This window comes from Ambystoma mexicanum, chromosome 5p, assembly GCF_040938575.1.
Source record: "Ambystoma mexicanum isolate Mex_15411 chromosome 5p, UKY_AmexF1_1, whole genome shotgun sequence".
Lineage (NCBI taxonomy): Eukaryota > Metazoa > Chordata > Amphibia > Caudata > Ambystomatidae > Ambystoma > Ambystoma mexicanum.
The window spans coordinates 757,320,979-757,340,335 of NC_090930.1; the positions used below are offsets into that span (position 1 = coordinate 757,320,979).

The 19,357-nt window shown below is 45.7% G+C and overlaps 1 protein-coding gene across 36 annotated transcripts in view; it reads right to left on the minus strand.

Moving 5' to 3' along the window:
• Positions 1 to 333: 333 nt before the first annotated feature.
• Positions 334 to 19,357, minus strand: part of CLASP2 (cytoplasmic linker associated protein 2) — a 2,478,243-nt gene continuing 2,459,219 nt past the window's right edge. For all 36 annotated transcript variants that reach the window (XM_069613152.1, XM_069613157.1, XM_069613154.1 and 33 more), the window contains one exon: positions 334 to 2,345. In XM_069613152.1, coding sequence (XP_069469253.1) covers positions 2,259 to 2,345 — 87 coding nt within the window. In that variant the 3' untranslated portion in view covers positions 334 to 2,258. The remainder of the gene's footprint in view (positions 2,346 to 19,357) is intronic.

Below are 19,357 nucleotides of genomic sequence, written 5' to 3' on the forward strand. Positions count from 1 at the left end.
CTTTTAAAACTCACCAGTTGTCAATGTTACTTACTGCAGCACACGGACCTGTAATTAGTACTTTATGTGAAATAAAATTCAAATAATTGAAGTACTGAACCACAGCACTTGTGATGAAGCTATTTTTAATTCAAATGCGTTTCTGCCTACAGCAAGATTTTTCAGTCTCAAGATGTACGAAAAAAGCCCTTAGACATAATTGGATTACATACAGCAAATGTGGTGGTAAGGTCTCTGGAAGGAGTGAATTGGAATTCAATTTCACAAACCGAAATGGACATAAACAATGGCATGAACACAGGAATTCAATAAAGATACATATGCCAAGTGCAATTACTGTATGTACATTTTTTATTGCCAGTGTGCACAATGGTAAACTGAGAACTATAAATAGAAAACATAATTAAACCGTGGAAACAGCTGGAATATTACAATGATAGGAACAGACATGGGAAACATTTTCTGTAGGAGCTGCTAAAAACAAATTAAAAAGCCCATGACAAATTGACACTTTTTTGCATACATGTTTACAAATCTTTCACTAAAGCCAGATCACTTGCTTAACAACAAAATCCTTCCCCAACAGACACACCCTCTCACTTTCAAAGCCAAACCCCACTTCACACAAATGTGAAATGACCATAGTGTGCAATATTAAGTAACCGTAACCACATTTTCTCAAAATGGCTCAACAAAAATTTACAAATATTTGCAAGTTGATAATATGTTTAGTCATTTACAGTTTTGGATATGTGGGGTACTTTGAATACAAAGAAATTAAATATTACATTTATATGGCAAAAGTATGTGAATGTGACAGCTCAGTACAGGTCAATCACACTGCTCGATTCTCACTCAGCACATATCTTCTGACAAGCAGATACTGCTTTGTTCAGAGAAGGCCAACGTTGTGCATGCCTGTAAATTCTGCTATCCCCACAATCCAGCTAGTTCACCTGGTTCAAATTCAGCCAGGACACCATCAACATTCAGACAAAGATTCCACTTGAATGCATAATAATCGTATGTTATTTTATAAATACAAAAATGCATTATTCACAAGAAACAAATTAAAAATATATTTATATATGTATATGCAAAGGATAACAACACTTGAATCCAGCTGTATCTCCATGACAATGTACAAGGAACCAAGCTAACAGTTTATTTTGGTAGAGCATTCCCAGACTTGTCAAACACACACAGTACCCAGGAAAAACTGTGCTGTACGTGATCGCAAGTATTTGCAATTCTCAAGTCAAGTAACCAACCTAGAGCAATATACTACAGAATGACATACATAGTGCAGCCGAAAATCTTACTTTTGTTGCCCAGTGCATGCCCTCCTCCCGTTTACACTTGACGTATAGTAACTCTATATGGAATACGTACTGAGCATGCTTGTGCAGAGCAGTCCTCACCGAGGCATCCTGCTTGAAGGGATGGTGGCAAACTTGGTTGCTGTCCATTAGTAAACTCCCTTCCCACTGGTGCTAGAAATCCAATCTGCCAGGCAGCACCAATTGCTATCCACTGTGGACTCACGAACAACACTGGTTGCCCCATTTGTGGTGAAAGAGAGGGCACTGCCTGGCAAACGTTTACAGGGCATTGCAGTGTGGATTATGCAGCCAAACCAGTGTACAATAATATCAGGTGTATAGAACCGCACCTATCCAGCTCTGTTTCGTGGGTCTGATTCCCCACATAGAGAGTATTCAAGACAAAGTGTTTAATAAGATGATTTACCTAAAACACAGTGACTGGTCCACTGGCAGCTGAGCCTAGTTATGCCTGGTTTCACATCACTTTTCATTCCAAGAAGAGGGCAGGAGGTTTAGTAGACCAAAACAAAGCAAAATAGAACCGCAGCAGTAAGTGACTAAAACGATCGTCAGCTGAAGAAAGCAAAAAATAAAAATAAAAATGTGGTTAGATTTTTTTCGAGCATTCCCATTGAATTTGCCCTTTTGTTTTAAAAAAATAACACTGGAGCTTGTTTATGGGAAGACACAGAGGAGTGCTGATTTAGATAGATATATATATATATACAACTTTTTTGATCAACGGATTTTAATACTGTTTGTTGGGTATTCTGGAATATTTATGCAGTCTCACACAGGCTGTGTAGCCCTTTTAAAAGAAGTAAAAATGTAAAACAACAAAAATTAAAAAAGCTCTGGAAAGGTGTTTTAAGATTGCTCTCTTTGATGGTGGATCGGTCCTTTCTTCAAAAGACTAGACTGCGATCAGGTTAATTAGCTCTGTCCAGAATGATCTGATGCTGGGTCAATTGATCCAGAGCCCGTCTGTGCCCTTTTGATGTAGAGGTTTAACAATTTCATCTGGAAAAAAGCACAAATAGTTAAGCATATTTCATAATGCCGGACCTGCATCTTCCTTTAAACACCTTCACACTTTTTCTGTTCTTCAAAGCTACAAAACACACAATAAAATGTTGAAAGTTACAAGTCATGACATTAAACAAACCATGATTGTTGTGGATGCAAATTATGAAGCTGTCTCCGTCTTTGCTACTAATGGAAAGCTATGGTCTGAGCGATGTTTCTTTAACAATTTGGTGCCATAACATGTACTTGTTGCACCCTGAGGGAGTACTGCCGACTTGCAGACCACTTTCCCATGAATCGCTCTGGTGCCAGAACTGAGAGGTAAGACGTCCTATTAAAAACTCTAGGGTGATGGTCGAGAGGAGGCTGATCGTAAGTGGTGTCTCTTGGAAGCCACACAGTGGAACTGATTTATTGGTTAAGTAGCGAGATCCGACACAAACATAAAAATTGTGTATGGTCACAAACAACAAATTGCTGTAATCAGTAAAGGGCAGCATCTGGTTAATAATGTTGCAAGATACAAAACTTAGTTTTCTGGGTTTGGTAATATGAACACAACCTCAGATAAACTGTTGGTTCTTTAAACTAGAAGTGTATTATGTAAGCGGTTAGGAGTGGAGAAGAACAAATTACTTACCCCTGGTAATGGTCCCACGGATTCCTCATCTTTGCTATACAGATATCCTGCCTGCAGCATCAGAACATGTTTTCTTCAGTAGACAGAAAAGTGCGTTGTCGAGTCAAAGTCACTCTACGCCTTCCATCCCTGCACTCGGATGCGACCTTGACACTGGTATAAATAGCACATTCTGTGCCCACTGTTAGGCAGAAACCTGTGCAGTTCCCTTAGGGACCACTGCAAGAGATTTAAGACTACAGGTGTTTGGCAGTAAACCCACTTGGTAGCGGTCTGTACCACACAGATTCACTTGGTAGCTGTGGCTCAGCAGTCAGACTACCCTCCAGAAGCGTTAGGCAGTATGCAGAGTATACACAATAGGTACAGAGACACAGTAGCACAAACACTGACCAGAGCTTTGGTGTAAAAGTATACAATTATTTATTTAAAAACACACTTGTGATTTACACTAGCAAAAACGAGGTAAGTAAAGTCAACACACAGTCACTATCATATATATACAACCCTATTCACTTATTAGACAAGTCTTAGTGAGAAACACCACTTATTTTCAGACAGAGGTGAGCACTTAACATAAGATGACACTCTAATAAGTTGTAAAGAAAGGGAGGGAAAAAGGCAGAGTTAAAGAAGCACACAAGTTTCAATACTTTTCCAAAGAACCACATTAAGGCAGGATAGGCAGAGTTCTACTGGAGAGCAAGGAAGTCAATTGCAAGGCCCACTCTTGGAGAGAGCAAGCAGAAGGGGTCCAGGTTCACCAGGGGGTTATGCCTAAAGAGTCTTTGTAGATAGTTCGCACAAAAAGGATGAAATTAAAGTCAGGAAACGTTAGCTAGGTTGCCCCAGGCCAGCCCAGGTTAGAAAGTCAAGGCTTTACTGTCACCCCGAACGATCTGTCGCAAGGGAAGCCAGGCGGGACACAGTACCTTAAGTGTGAAGGAAGCTCCAGCAGGGGCAGTTGTTCCTGGCAGCAGGTGCAAGTCGGTGTTTCGTCCAGAGGAAGAATAGGTCTCGCCGTGGAGGAAAGATGAAGGTCGTTGCACTGCCAGGGAAGAAACCAGCCGCGGAGTTCTCCGGTTAAAAGGCACTACCCTTCTCTTCGCGTAGTGGTAAACCGTGGTATTCTGGTTGCCGGGGCGCTTGGCACGGGCAAGGCGGCCACGAGATGCTCCAGGAAGGTGAAAAGAAGGTAAAACTGGTTATTCCCACCAGTCAAAGGAAGAAGACTCTCCGGACTGGAGATGATCTCTGTCGTCGGGGAAAAGTGGCGAGACGGTTCAGCAGGGCTCCACCAGTGGTGTCGTCGTTGCAGGTCGGCTCAGCTTCTCCCTCCTCGGATTCTTAGGTCCTGTGGCGACTTCTGAAGTTCCAGTCCCCAAAGCCCTGCTTTTATGCAGCACACCCCCATTCACTCAGCCTAGCTGTCAATCAAACATGCTCACCACTTGGGCCAATCACACAAGAGTGCGACTTGAGTTACCAAGGTAACTCAGTCCAGGGTGCCTAAACCCCCTCCCACACCCCCTGTGGTACCCAGACAGAGTGGCACCACTTTTGGAGGCTTCTGTGGAGAAGCCCGCCAAAAAGTGGAACAAAGGGCTCGACTTGGGTTGGAGTCACAGAAGAGAACACAAACGACATTTTAGAATCGAGTTCTGGCAAAAAATACCAACCGGTGAATTAATATTAAATAAATAAACCAGCGGTATGTTCGAGGCTATAAGAATTAAATAATTAAAGTTGGTAGCCTCGAACAATGGGAAAATCCCATAGAGATATATTCGCGGTCGAATATAAAAAGTAGTATCCAATGCCAACAGCAAAAACTCGATCAGGGGGGACGGAGACGTGCCCCCTCGAACAACAGACCCCAGGGCAATCGAATTGCCCCGACCAGTAAGTCCACAATATGATGGTTTGTACTGGTTTCTGTTCATAATTTGGGACTAGTAAAGCCAATGGTAACTTTACATGCCCTGGGAGACAGAAGTCAGTCCCAGGGTATGGAGTCTATGTTGGGGGGTCGCTACGACACCCCTGGGTTACGGCACGGAGGGTGCAGTGTAACCCACATCAAAAAAACACATGAGACCCTATGGAGTAAAAGACCCCATAGCCCACAAAACACATGGAAAGTTAAAGGAACACCTCAAATCATGCCTAAGAGTGGGAGCAAAAGAATCTCACTCTTAGCAGGAGAGAAAAAAATAAACCCCATAAATCCAGCAAAGCTGCTGGGGGACTCACTAGGTTTGGGAAATTAGCCTTACAGAGAATTCTCCCCAACACCCACTGCTTCACTGCTCGTTTTTTTGCCCTCTTCTTGGACAGCCGACTAAGGATACATAATCCACATAGGCGTTGAAAGAGAAAAATAATCAATTAAATCAAATTCATCCACAGTCAACTGGGTAGGCGATGAGGAATCCGTGGGAGGACCATCCAATGAAAGAGAACATTAGCAGGGGTAAGTAATTTGTTCTTTTAATTGATTGTAAACTCCCCCGGATTCCTCATCTTTGATAGTGTCCGATAGCAGTTTTTGTAAATGGAGGTGGGAGATGTGGATATTGACACTGATTTATGTTATACAAAACAGCTTTCCAAAACCTAGCATACTGACCCGACAAAGAATCAAGGCAGTAATGTTTTGAGAAGGTGTGCATCGAAGACCAGGTTGCAGCACCTCTTGGCAGAGCTGAAGTGGGTGGCACACCTCTGGTAGAATGTGTCCTTACATTTTCAGGAACATCCTTCCCAGTCTAAGAGTAACATTCTGAAATACACTGAATGATTCATCGTGACCAGGCCTGCTAAATTCACAGCCTGACACAGTCTGTGTCCGGTATAACCAACAGAGAGTTGATCGTCTTGTCTCAAACTTTGCCAGCCTGGTAATGTAAAAGCTTAAAGCCCTTTTAGGATTCAGTCTACGTAACCTCTCTTCCTCCTTGGAAGCATGAGGTGGCGGACAAAATGCTGGTAAGGTAATTTTTTGTGTCAGATGTAATTCAGACAACACCTTGGGAAGGAAGGAGGGACGAATCCCCAAAACTACCTTCTATCTGGAAAATGTGGTGAAAGGAGGTTTGCATGACAATGCTTGTAGCTCACTCACTCTGTAAGCAGAGGGGATAGTCACCAGGAAAATGGTCTTTAAAGTCAACAATCTGAGTGGACAGGAATGGAGAGGCTCAAATGGAGCCCCTATCAAAAATGTTAATACCAAATTTAGATCCCAAGCCAGAACTATAAAAGGGATGGTGGAAAGATGTGTGTCAGCCCCTTAAGAAACTGTATAACAATAGGCATCTTAAAATAAAAGCCTTGGCGGGCATTTGAAGATGGATAACGCCGCCAGATAACCCTTGGCAGTAAACACCTGCAGCCTCTGATGGGCTAGGTGTATCAGAAAAGAAAGAATCATAGGGGTATCGCAAGTGAAATTATCAATATCTTTAGCCCTACACCAGCTGCAAAATTGATTCCAACGACAGCAGTTAAGTGCTTTTGTTGCTGGCCTTCTGGCGAAAGCAACACCTCCATGATGTCCTTTGGGAGGTCCCAATCTTTGCATCTTAATCTCTCAGAACCCATGCGTGAAGGTTCAGAATTCTGATTTCTGGGTGAAGAAGAGGGCCTCCCACTTGGAAGAGCAGTTCCGCTCTGTGGGGAAGACTAAACGGAAGACAGACTTGTCTAGAAGTTCCGGATACTAAGTTCTCCTGGCCCAATCAGGATCATGGACTTTCTGAACTTCCACAACCTCCTGATGACATGAGGAGTGGAGGGAACGCATATAAGAAGTGGAAAATTCCAGTTCACCACAAATATGTCCCCATGAGCTCCTCTCTGCGGAAATTCCCAGGAGCAGAGCAGGTCGCAGTTCCTGATGATACTGGATGTGAACAGTTCCACTTGAGGGGTTCCCCATAGGGCAAAGATCTCCAGAAGGACTTCCTGAACTGACTCCCACTCATGAGAGATTGTGCCTGCTCAGAGCATCCGACGTGGTGTTCTTTTCTCAGGCTAGATGAACAGCTAATGGAGAGATTCCGTGTTGAAGAGCCAGAACCAGAAATGCATTGCCCCTCCCTGCACACAGTGGTAGTGACTTTACACCACCTCTTTTGTTGAAGTAGTGCATGACCACTGTGTTGCCTGTCATTATCAGGACATTCTACCCCTATATGGAGGGCATGAACATCATCAACGCCAATTTGTTTGCCATTCCAACGAGGACCAAAGGTTGCTAATCTTGAGATCAGTCATGTCGTCTTGCCAGCCTGTGAGGGAAGAATCCGTGACTACTGTCATCTCCACCAAGTGTTGACAAAAGGGTTCCCCTATCATCACATTCTCTTAGCAGGCCCACCACAGGAGAACCTGTGCGACCCTGCTTGGGACCTGAAGAAGGTCAGTCATCCTGCCTGAGAATTGTGCCCACTGGGATCTGAGGGCACACTGAGGGAAGTCATTCTTAGGCGGGCATCTGGCACCAGGAAAATGCAGGATGCCATGAGGCCCATCAACAACATGTTGGGCATTCTGAAATTATTTTACCATCTGCAACATGTGTTGAGCCCTCTACTCAGAAGGCAAAGCCTTTCCTGATGAAGAATCCAGGACCGCTCCAATTAATTAGAGCTTTTCGGGAAGTGTCACCATGGACTTCCTAAAATTGAGGGAGAAGCCCAGTTTGTGGAGAGAGTTGCAGCTGCTGCTGAGAATTTCCTGAGGATGTTCGGGAGAAAGTGCTCTGATCAGCCAATCGTCCAAGTAGGGATAGACGTGGCTCCCTCCCCTCCTTAGATTTTCGGCCACCACTGCCATTAACTTGGTGAAAACCCTCGGGGCAGAGGTCAGCTCGAAAGGCAGTACTCAAAACTGAAAATGAGAGCTGCCAATGGCTAATCTCAGGTACTTCCTGTTGGGATGCATCGACACATGAAAGTAAGCATCCTGAAGATCAAGCGACACCGTCCAATTCTGGAGTTGTAGGGCCTAGAGAATCTGCAAAAGAGTGACCATCTTGAATCTGTCCTTCACGAAGAACTTGTTCAAGCATCTCAGGTCTAAGATGGGTCGCAATCCTCCATTTTTCTTGGGAACCAGAAAATAGGTGGAGTACCAACCTTGGTATGGCTGCGATGGTACCATTTCCACAGCACCTTTCTCCAGCAGGGAGAGACTCTGCTGCAGAAGGAGCAGGGCTGGTTCCACTTTTTAGGAATGGGAGATGGCACCGGTTAGGGAGAATTCTCCAGAATGGCTAATTTCCCTTACCTACTGAGTCCCTCAGCAGCTTTGCTGAATTTCTAGGATTGATTTTTTTCACCTGGTAAGAGTGTGAGCCTTTTTTCCCACTCTTACATGTGTTCTGCTGTGTGTTTAACATTTTTGTGTTCATGGACTATGGAGCCTCACCTGCTCCTTAGGCTTTATCTTTTTACTTTGTGTCACACAACACCTCTACTGCAGTGACACAGGGTTGTCAGACTGCCCACTTTAAACTCCATTTTCTGGGACTGACTACTGTCTCCCAGGACATGTAAAGTTGCAATTGACTTTATTAGTCTTTTTAAATTCACAGACGCAGTACAAACCATCTTCCATAGAGTACTGGAAAGGGTTAATAGTTATCCCTTTTTGTCTGTCTCTCATGGAACATTATTTTGTTCCCCTTTCTTTAGGATTTGGCTGGTGGCCGTGGTATCTACCCTTTTTTTTCCTACCACGGTCTATGTAAATAGCCTTGGTACTGTTTTAGGATAAGTTAATAATTCGAACTTAAATCCCCTGGACCCCACTTACTTTTATTTGGTTCCGGCTGGGTTTATTCACCATTTCTTTTTGTAAAGGTCTTTCTCGTGTTTTATTCTGCGTGCCAAACCAGGTTTGATTCCTTTATTCGTGGTCCTTTGGCGTGCTTCTGCACAGAAGCCTTCCTTAGGTGCCTGAGATTCTGGGGGGGTATCAATGTGAGGGAGGAGTTTTAGGCCCCCTGCAAGGGTCTCCTTGGAGACCCACGTCACCCTCCTGTTTAATTGGCTAGGTGACTTTCCAGCCAGGACAGCCACCCAGCTGTGTGATTGACAGCCAGGCTGTGTGAATGGGGGAAAACTGCATAAAAAGCAGGTCTCTGGGACTTGGAAGGCAGAGCCGCCACTGGATCGAGAGAACCGAAGAGAAGCTGAAAGAAGAGGACCACTACCACGACTGAACCTCCCAGTGAAGCCATGCTGCGGGTCCGAATCTCCAAATTTCAACGACAGAGACGATCGGCAAGGAATCTTCTTCCCTTGAGCTGGTGGACCAACCAGTTCTCCAAACACCAAGCAAGGCCTCCCTCCCCTGGTCGAATTTGCTGTGCACAGCTGCAGTGAACCGGATAGCCAGAAGGACCGAACCCTGTGTAAAGCGCACCTTTTATTCATTGCTTTGTTCTGCTGCTGGTTTCTTCCCTGGGCAGTGCAGGACCCTCCAGTCTTCCTTCTTCGTGTCAGTCAGACAGTCGCTTCTGGAACCATGAGCCTGCAGGATCTGCCAGGAAATTCTGCCTCAGCTACAGCATTCTTCTTCGTCTAAGGTACTGTTCAAACCCAGATGTTCGTTCCGTCCGACCGCGGTGAAAGTATTTTAATTCTTTCACCAATCCCAGGGCTTGTCCTTCTCTACTCTTTTTTTTATTTTTTTTAATCTCTTTATTGAATTTTCCAACAACTTTAACAATCCCCATAACTCCCCCTCCCTCCCTTCCCCCCTACCCCTGGTGCTATTCCAAAGTCTCTGTAGCTCCCTGTCAACACAAAGTGTCTAGTCGGCATTATTCCAGATCCAAAAGTCTTAAATATTGCGGGCGCCATCCGATCCTGAAATCATCTCTGAGAAAGGAAAGGACCTCACCCCACTCGCCCGCAAAGTTTTGTATTGTGTTGTTCATGGCATAGGAGGCCCATTCCATCGCTACTATCTCCCAGACTTTACGCAACCAGTCTTGAAACATTGGTATGTTCGAGCTCTTCCATCTCTGGGCTATGATTGTCATTGCTGCCAGAGTGAGCATCACCCTCGCTCTTTCCCTGCCCCTCGAACCCGCCGGCCCTTCTGCTGGCCTCAAGCCTAATAGTGACCATTCCGGGGGTATGCCTCCCTCTGCCCCAAACACTTGTTCCATCGCCTGCTTGATGTCTCCCCAGAACGGGACTATTTTTGGGCATCGCCACCAAATATGTTCTGCAGTGCCCTCCTGGCCGCAACCCCTCCAGCAAGTTCCCGACGAATCCGGGTAGATCCTGCGCAGCCGAGCTGGAGTATAGTGCCACCCATATAATATCTTATACCAGGCCTCCCGGGTTTGAGAGGCTCTCGCTAGTTTAGGGATCTTCCTCCATAGATTTTCCCACTCCGTCTTCTCTATTTCCCTGCCCAGAATTTTTTCCCACCTTCCCATATATGCCCATTGCGGCCTCGGGGTAGCCTTATCCAAGATCTTATAAAGCTGCGAGATAAGGCCTTTCGAGCCGTCGTTGGACATCAGGAATTTCTCAAAAAGGGTCGGTGATCTAGTAGCCGCCTCCTTATTTATGGGGTATAGAAGCCAGTGTCGCAGCTGTGAGTATCTCAGCCTTTCACCTTCCCCCAGTGCGAAATCCCTTTTACAATCTACAAAAGAACTGATCTCCCCTCCTATAAACATGTCCCGCATCCAACGGCATCCTCTCTCCCGCCAGTTCCGGAATGCCCCTCTTTCCAACCCCGGGGTAAAGTCTTTATTATTGAAGATGGGGGTGAAGGGGGACGGGTAGGTTGTAATTTCCTTACGTTGGACCAGTCTGTGCCAATTGTCTGCAACTAGTTTGGTGATCGAGCTAAGGTACATATGGCCCGGACGATGCTGTCTGGGTAGCAACAGAACCTCCCCCAGTTCGTGTCGCGTGACCGCTCTGTCCATCTGAACCCAGTGTTTTCCTTCCCCCCCCGGAGCCATTCCCTAATCACCCTCAGTTGGGCCGCTTCGTAATATTGACAGAAGTTGGGAAGAGCTAGTCCCCCCCCCCCTTTTCTAGGGGCTGTAAGTTGCATCCTACTCACCCTTGCCCTTTTCCCCTCCCATATAAACTTGTTTGTTACTACCTGGAGCTCCTTAAAGAAGCTGGCCGGGACTGCTTGAGGGATAGCTTGGAAGAGGTAGAGCAGCCTCGGCAGGGTAACCATTTTAAGTGCCTCTAGCCTCCCCAACCAGGAGATCCGCAAGTTCTGCCATTTAAGGAGGTCTTTTTTAATACTTTGCAGGAGTGGGGGGTAGTTTGCTGCGTACCATCCTCGTAGAGCCATGGTGATTCTCACCCCCAGGTACGTAATTCCCCGCAGTCGCCAGGCGAAGGGCGTCGTCCCCTTCAACTCCTCCCTCTCTATCCTTGTCAATGTCAGGTCCATCAATTCAGATTTGTGCATGTTAATGCGTAATCCGGATGCTTCCCCAAAGTCTTCTAGTAGTAGCCTGCATTGCATACTCGACTCTATGGGATTGGTCAGGGAAAGCAACATGTCGTCCGCGAAGGCCGCCACCTTGTGCTGCCTGCCCCCAAATGGTATTCCCTATATTCCTTCGGATTCCCGAATTGCCTGCAGGAGGGGCTCCAAGTAAACCACATATAGCAGGGGCGATAGGGGACATCCCTGTTTTGTACCTCTTTGGATTTGGAATGATCTAGTTAAAGCCCATTTAACCACCACCCTCGCTCGAGGGCCCTCATAGTTCGCCTTGACCATCTGTAAATAAGCACCTCCTAACCCCATTTTTTCCATGGTTTTGAAAAGTAAGGACCACTCCACCCGGTCGAACGCTTTTTCAGCGTCTAAGGACAGAAGTACTGCTGGTATACGAGTCTTTTCTGCCTTTTCCACCAGATGGGCCACCCTTCTAATATTATCCGCTGTCTGCCTCCCCTTCACGAATCCCGACTGATCCTGATGGATCAGATTCGGGAGAAGCCCCTCGAGCCTATTCCCCAGGATCTTAGTGTAGATTTTTGCGTCTACTTCTCTACTCTTTTAAGTAACTTTTCTTCCGACCAACTTCGTTTCGAACTCTTGGCAAAGACTTAACCGCGAACTACTCTGAACTGTGTGATCTCTGCAAATACTCTGAACCATTAACATTGGCACAGGCCTATTGATTTGAATCCTCATTGTAGCAAGCCTTTTCTAGATTGCCCTGCCTACTTACTTGTTGGTGCTGCTTAATTTTGTATAACCGTGTCTTTATCTCCCCTTTTAAATTGCTGGAGTGCCATTTTGCTCACAATTCATTTTGAGCTTAACTTGTCCAGAATTCATTGGGTGGTGTGTAGTGTATTAAGATTGTGATTTTCTGCTGCTTTACTTTAGTGAGCTGTTTTACAAATTAATGTGTAAATAAATGTATATTATTTTACTCAGAAACCTTGAGTCAGTGTTTGTTTGAACCATAGTAATTGCTGTCCTTTGTGTAACTTCTGATACTGCTCACTTTACTCTTGAGATAAGTCTGGCTGCTCAGCCATCGCTACCACTTTACTGTTTAGTACGGGCTTGTACCAAAGGTGAATTTGTACTCTCACTTGTCCTAATTGTGTGTGGTGTTCCCAAAGGGTACTGCATATGATTCTGCCCAACAGCACCCTTGAGCAGAGCCCAAGCATCTGAAGTAATGTTTTGCTATTCTTCGAGTTGCTGGGTTAACCTGCCTCCCCCACTGGAGACTTGTGAGTCAACTACTCAAAGCTGTTTTGGAGTACTGACTGGCAGAGGGTAATGCAGCAGTAGCTGTTTGGGCAGTTCTTCCTCCACAACTTTGTGCTGCACATGGAAATAGTCTTCGGCCTCTTTGGGCAATTTGTCCTCTACCTCTCGTTCCAAATGAGGAATAGAAACGAAAGGAAAATCCTCTCCAACTGTAAGAGGACGACTGCTGTTGCCGAGGCTGACTAATAGCTGCCCCCAAGGATTTTGCAACCACCTTCGATGCCTGTAACTTTTCAAGGATCTCATCAGCTCTAGGCCCAAAAAGGTGTGACCCATCAAAAGGCATGTCCAACTATCTGGACAGCATATCAGGAACAAAGCCCGACTTACGGAGCCAAGCAAACCTCCTTGCAACTGTACTAGCAGCCATGGAACAACCAACAGAATCAGATGCGTCCAGTCCTGACTCTAAAGACTGGCATGCCACCTCCTTGTCCTCTTGTATAATGTTAAGGAAACCTTCTCTCATTTCCCCTTCGGGGACATGTTCAGCTGCATGGGACACAACACCCCATAAAGTGTAGGCGTACTAGCCAAAAAGCGTTAATGGCCTTCAGAGCCATGCTCCCAGCTAAAAACAACCTCTTCCCCAGCACATATTTTTTTATCATCCCTATCGGTGGGATTGTGGGGTAAGCAGCTGCTTCAGAAGTAGAAATAGCCGCTTGTACTACCAGGCTTTTAGGGGTAGGGTGGCTAGCGAGGAATTGCGTGCCAAAGGCTGATGGTTTGCACTTTCTTATCAGCTCCTCACTGACAGCAGGAGTAGTATCTGGTTCTTGCCAATTCTCAAATGTTATTCTCTGTAGCAGAATGAAATGGCAGAACAGGTTCTTTAGGAGGTCCTTTGTCCAGGATGTCAGTAAGATCATATCACCCTCTCTCTTTGGCACGACGGCCCCAACCTAAGTACTCAATCACCTTATTCATAACAAGTCTTATATGCTCCACTTTTGGTGAAGTGTTTATCCCACTGACATCTTCAAGCACAAAGTTACATCCTCCAGTCTGGAGTCCTCAGAAATTAGTTCCTCCGGGACATTGGGCAGGCCAAAATGTTGAAATCCAAAAGGTGGATCATCAACCTCTTCTTCCTCCTCCTTGAAAATTGAACCCATAGACTTTTAAAAGTCTGTTTTAAACAAGGGCTTAAAACCAGTCGATGGGTCGGAGGGTGAGGTGGATGGCTTCGACGTTGAAGACCTTGAAGTGGAGTCCTTCGATAAGGAAGAAGAGTAAGCCATTGGCTTCAATGTTTCTCATGTCGAAACCACTCGAAAAACCTTCTCTGGCTTTTGCCCAGGGCTCTTGGGCGCACGAGAGGTAGCCTTCAATGACTCCCTTTCGGCCTTACAAGATGCAATGGGGTTGGTAGCCTTTTTTGGATGTTTCGTGAGACAGAAAGGGGCCGCCCTCAAAAACATTGCCATCATATGGAGACAGGATTCCTCTCATTCAGCTATAGAAGCAGATTTATGTGGGAAACATACCTTCTGTCAGGCGAGGAATCCGAGGACAATGAGCATTGGCGCCTCTTCTTGGACTTACGTTGAGAAGACGATGAAGAGTGTTGCAAATCACTCCTGGACCTCGTGCGCCTAGAATGCTTTTTTGATCTCCGAGGAGACTTATACTTCACACTTCTATCTTCAGACAACCTCTGCGAAGGAGTGGATGTTGGGGATTTTGAAGCCGAATGACTTAAGGTGAGCTTAGCCTTCCTCTCCTTCAAGGCCATGCTGATCATGGACTGACGAGACCCGCAATCCTTGGCCTTATGCTCCTCACCAAGACACCAGAGGCATATTCTGTGCGGATATGCGATCGACATCTTCGAGTCACAGTCCACACACTTCTTGAAACCTGTCTTCGAGTTGACATACTTTTTAATAACTACGCAGCAGAAATGTGCTAACGCGAAAAGAACCGTTGAAGCATGCTGTGCATGCGGAAAAAGCATATCCAAGGAAACGAGCGAGGCGCGTGCTATTTATACGAGCGTCAACGTCACGTCCAAGTGCGGGGATGGAAGCCGCCGAGAGACTTCGACTCGACGCACAGAGCTCTATGTTGACGAAAACATTTTCCGAGGATGCAGACAGGATATCGGTACATCAAAGATGAGGAATCTGTAGGAGGACACAATCCATTAGAATCAATGCTATTTTGTTCACTTCTCAGGGACACTTCGGAAAATGGAAATGTATTAAGGAGGTATTTCAAAAACGCCTCAGCGTTTACAGACCTAAAGACCAATGGGACTGAAATAAGGAAATGAGGTTTCTGAGGAATTACAGGGAGATCACTCTCCTTGTCATATTGTCATTTTAGATGGTGAGATATGGGTGGAAGCAGTTCTTGGTTCCCCAAATTCCCTAGTTGGTTTCTCATTTAAAAAGTTCACAGTATGTAAACTAGTACGGATTCATGAGAAGTGACAATTTCTCAACTGTATCAACATGAGAAGTTAGCAGGCCAGAATGCAAGAGATATTAAGTGGACCTTTTTATGCAAGGCAGCTATCAGGCTTACAGGATTTACTGGAACCGTTTTTCATGATCCGCAACATCGTCATACAGCTTCTCCATAAAAGGTGCTAAATAATTAGAAGTATGTAAAAGTATTTTGTCAATGGAAAGAAAACTTGATGTGAACATGACTGCTGGTTTTAAATATATATATTTTTTTCTTTGCCAGGGAAAAACATTAGTAGCAGGGACGTTAAGGTGAAAATGTAAGGCAAATCCCCCTGAAATTCAGCTAAAGCCACCTTCACTTCACGCCCCCTGTTGTGCAGCCTATGACCACAATGATGACATCAAAGGTGACATCACTACTTACATCATCTATACACTGGATATACAAAAAGAAGGTGAAACTGTGCGTCACCAACTCTTCTTACAGAAAGACCTATAAAAGAGTCCAAAACTTATATTGGACCATTTACCAAAACAACCTACTAAAAATGTGTTCAATTTTATTATACATTTAACACACAATATAATAATGTCATAAAACACTAAAAACATTGAATAAATTAATAGCTACTCACCGTAGTGACTAACATACTCTACGTCCATAGTACCCTTTCCTCCATACTATATGGGCGTCCCTCGTGAGGGTTCACCAGAAAGATAATCTTCCCATTTAAATTTAGAAGCGCACGGGGGGGCTCATCTCACTCCGCCCAACAGCACCACTCCTCAGTCCCCATTGACACGTCAACAATATTCAGCATTGCCTAATGACACCAGTATTATTAGGGGGAGGATGGTGGGACGTATGGAGGAAAGGGGACTATGGACTAAGAGTATGTTAGTCACTAGGGTCAGTATGTTAGGCAGAATCCTGTGCAGTTCCCTTGGGGACCACTGCAAGAAGATTAAGACTACAGGAGTAAGCAGTAAACCCAATTGGTAGCAGTCTGCACCATCCAGATTTACTTGGTAGCTGTGGTTGAGCAGTCAGACTTTTCTCAAGAAGAGTAGGGCAGTATGTAGAGTATACACAATAGGGCCAAAAACACAGTGGAACAAGCAAACACTGACCAGAGCTTTGTATCAAAATTATATAATTATTTATTTAACACACACTTTAGAAAATACACTAGCACTATAAGTCAAAGCAAGTTTAAAACACAATCAGAAAAGTATTTACACCTCCTTTAGAAATTACTAGACAAGTCGAAGTTAAAACACCACTGTTTGTCAAAACAGAGGTGAGCGTGTAACTTAGATGGCACTCCAATAATTAGGTTAAAGGGAGAGAAAAAAGCAGGTCATAAAAATAAAACAGTTCCCAACACTTTTCTAAGTTCAAAGCAAGTCAGTGAAGGCAGTATACACTGTAGAGCCAAAGTTCATAGGCCAGGCCCACTTTAAACGGAGAAAAGCGTAATGTGCCCAGGATCACACGGTTTAAAATGCACTAAAAGTCTTTGCAGAAGGTTCAAAAGAGGTTGGGGTGATTCAAGAAGTAAAGTTAGAATGTCTGGGGCCAAACCCAGTTGGAAAGCCAAGGATTTAAGGGTCACCTTCAGCAATCCAAAGAAGGGAGGCCAGGTGGAACACAGTACCTTAAAGAGAGAGGAAGCTCCAGCGGAGGCAGTTGTTCCTGGCAGTGGATGCAAGTCGTAGTTTCGACCAGGGGAAGAGAAGATCTCGTCGAGGAGGAAACTTGTAGTCGTTGCACTGCCCAGGGAAGAGACCAGCCGCGGAGTTTGTCAGTAAAAAGGTGCGTTCCTTTTATTCGCGGTCAAAGTGGTGAAGCTTGGCTATCCGGCCGCCGGGGTGCTTGGCACGGGCGATTCGACCAAGAGACGTCTTTGGAAGGCGAAATGGCGAACTGGTTGATCCCACCAGCTCAGAGGGAGAAGACTCTTCCAGCAGAAGATCTCCTCTTGTCGTCGGGAAAGTGGTGAGGTCGTTGCAGCAGGGCTCCACTGGTGGTGTCGTCGTTGCAGATGGCTCAACTTCTTCCCTCTTCAGATTTCTTAGGTCCTGTGGCGACTTCTGAAGTTCCAGTCCCAAAAGCCCTGCTTTTATGCAGAAAAAGCCCATTTAAAAGCATAGATGTCATTCAAACATGATAACTGTGAGCCGCGCGGCTCACCACTGGGCCAATCAGAATAGAGTGCGACTTCAGTTGTTAAGGCAACGCAGTCCAGGGTGCCAATTCCGCTCCCAACACATCCTGTGGAACCCAGACAGAGTGGCACCATTTGGAGGGCTTCTGTGGAGATGCCCGGCAAAAAGTGGAACAAAGGGCTCGACCTTGGTCAGATTTAAAGAGACATACACGAACGCCATTAAAAAAAAAAAGTTCTGGCAAAAAGACCCAACCGTTGATTTAATATTAAATAAATAAACCGGCGGTATCTTTAACATTACACCAAAAAGTGGTGTGTTTAAAATCAATGGGAAAAACCCATAGAGAATATTCCGGTGGAATATTTTGCGTGGTAACCACTGCCACCAGCCAGAAACTTGACATGGGGGGACTGGACAGTCCCCCCTTGAAAACAGACCCATGGGCAATATAATTAACCCCTTCCAGTACTTCCACAATATGATGGTTTGTACTGGTTCTGTTCACAATTTAGGACTAGTAAAGTCATTGGTGACTTTACATGCCCTGGGAGACAGTAGTCAGTCCCAGGGTATGGAGTCTATGTTTGGGGGTCACTATGACACCCCTGTGTTACTGCACTGAGGGTGCTGTGTAACACATACAGAAAAACAGATGATACCCTATGGGGGGAAAAAAAACTCATAGCCCATAAGCACACAAAAAGTTAAAGACATACCACAAATCATGCCTAAGAGTGGGAGGAAAAGAGTCTCACACTTAGCAGGAGAAAAAAAAAATCCAGCAAAGCGGCTGGGGGACTCACTAGGTTTGGGAAATTAGCCTTATAAGAGAATTCTCCCTAACACAGTAACTATTAATTTCTCTTATGTCCCCGTCCCCTTTCCTCCATACTGTATGGGCGATTACAACTGAATGTAGCCCAAGGGTGGCGAGGAGACCCTCCGTAAGAAAACAGGTTTCTTAGAACCGCCTGTCCGAATGCGGCGTCTGACCTAGAGGCGGTGTCCAAACAGTAGTGCTTACAGAAAGCCGAAGGGTTGGCCAAGGTAGCCGCCCTGCTGATGACCTGCCACGGCACATGCTGTTGGAACGCGATTGCTGTGGCCTTGGCTCTGACGGCATGGGCATGTAAGTTAGCTGGCACAGGTTTGTGCTGCCCTTCATAGGCCTCTTTGATGGCTGCAACCATCCACCTAACTATGGAGGCCTGGTAACCGGGCCTTGACCCACCGAGAGTGACAAACAAGGCGTCCAACTTGCGGAAATCCTTGGTCCTTTTCAGGCAGTATATCAGCACGCGTCTGACATCCAGACGGTGCCAGACCATCTGAGGCTCATCCTTGGGTCGGCAAAGAAAGTGGGTACTATTTCCCGTTGAGATGGAGAAGGAGGTCACCGTGGGTAGATATGCAGGGTGTGTTTTCAGGGTCAACCTTGTCCTTGTGAAAGGTAGTGTAGGGCTCTGAAGCGACCAGAGCCTAGATCTCGCTGACTCTGTGAGCTGAGGTGAGGCCCACGAGCAGGGCTGTCTTTACGGTGACCAGCCTGATGTCCGCGGACACCATTGGCTCAAAAGGTTTGTGTGCCAAGGCGGCCAACACAACATTAAGGTACCGCACAGGGTGTTATTTCTTTATAGGCGGGTAAAGCCTGTGGAGGTCCGCAAGATGTCACTTGACCACTGGGTTGAAGGAGGAGGAGGAGAAGAGGCCCTCCTCCAAATTCCTGTAAGCCCCTATGGCTGCCAGATAGGTGCAGCATTTATCCACCTGTACGCCGGAGTGGGCGAGGTGTGCCGAAAAGGAGAGCATGTCGTACAAGATGCACTTAAGATGGTCAATCTCCCTAGAGTCGGCCCAATGACAGAATCTAGATCATTTACTCTATTGGCACCTAGTAGCCTTGCTTCTAGTGCCTGGATGACCTCTAGGTTAAGCTGAGATAGGCTCAAGTTTTTCAGCGTGAGCTGCTCAGGAACCGC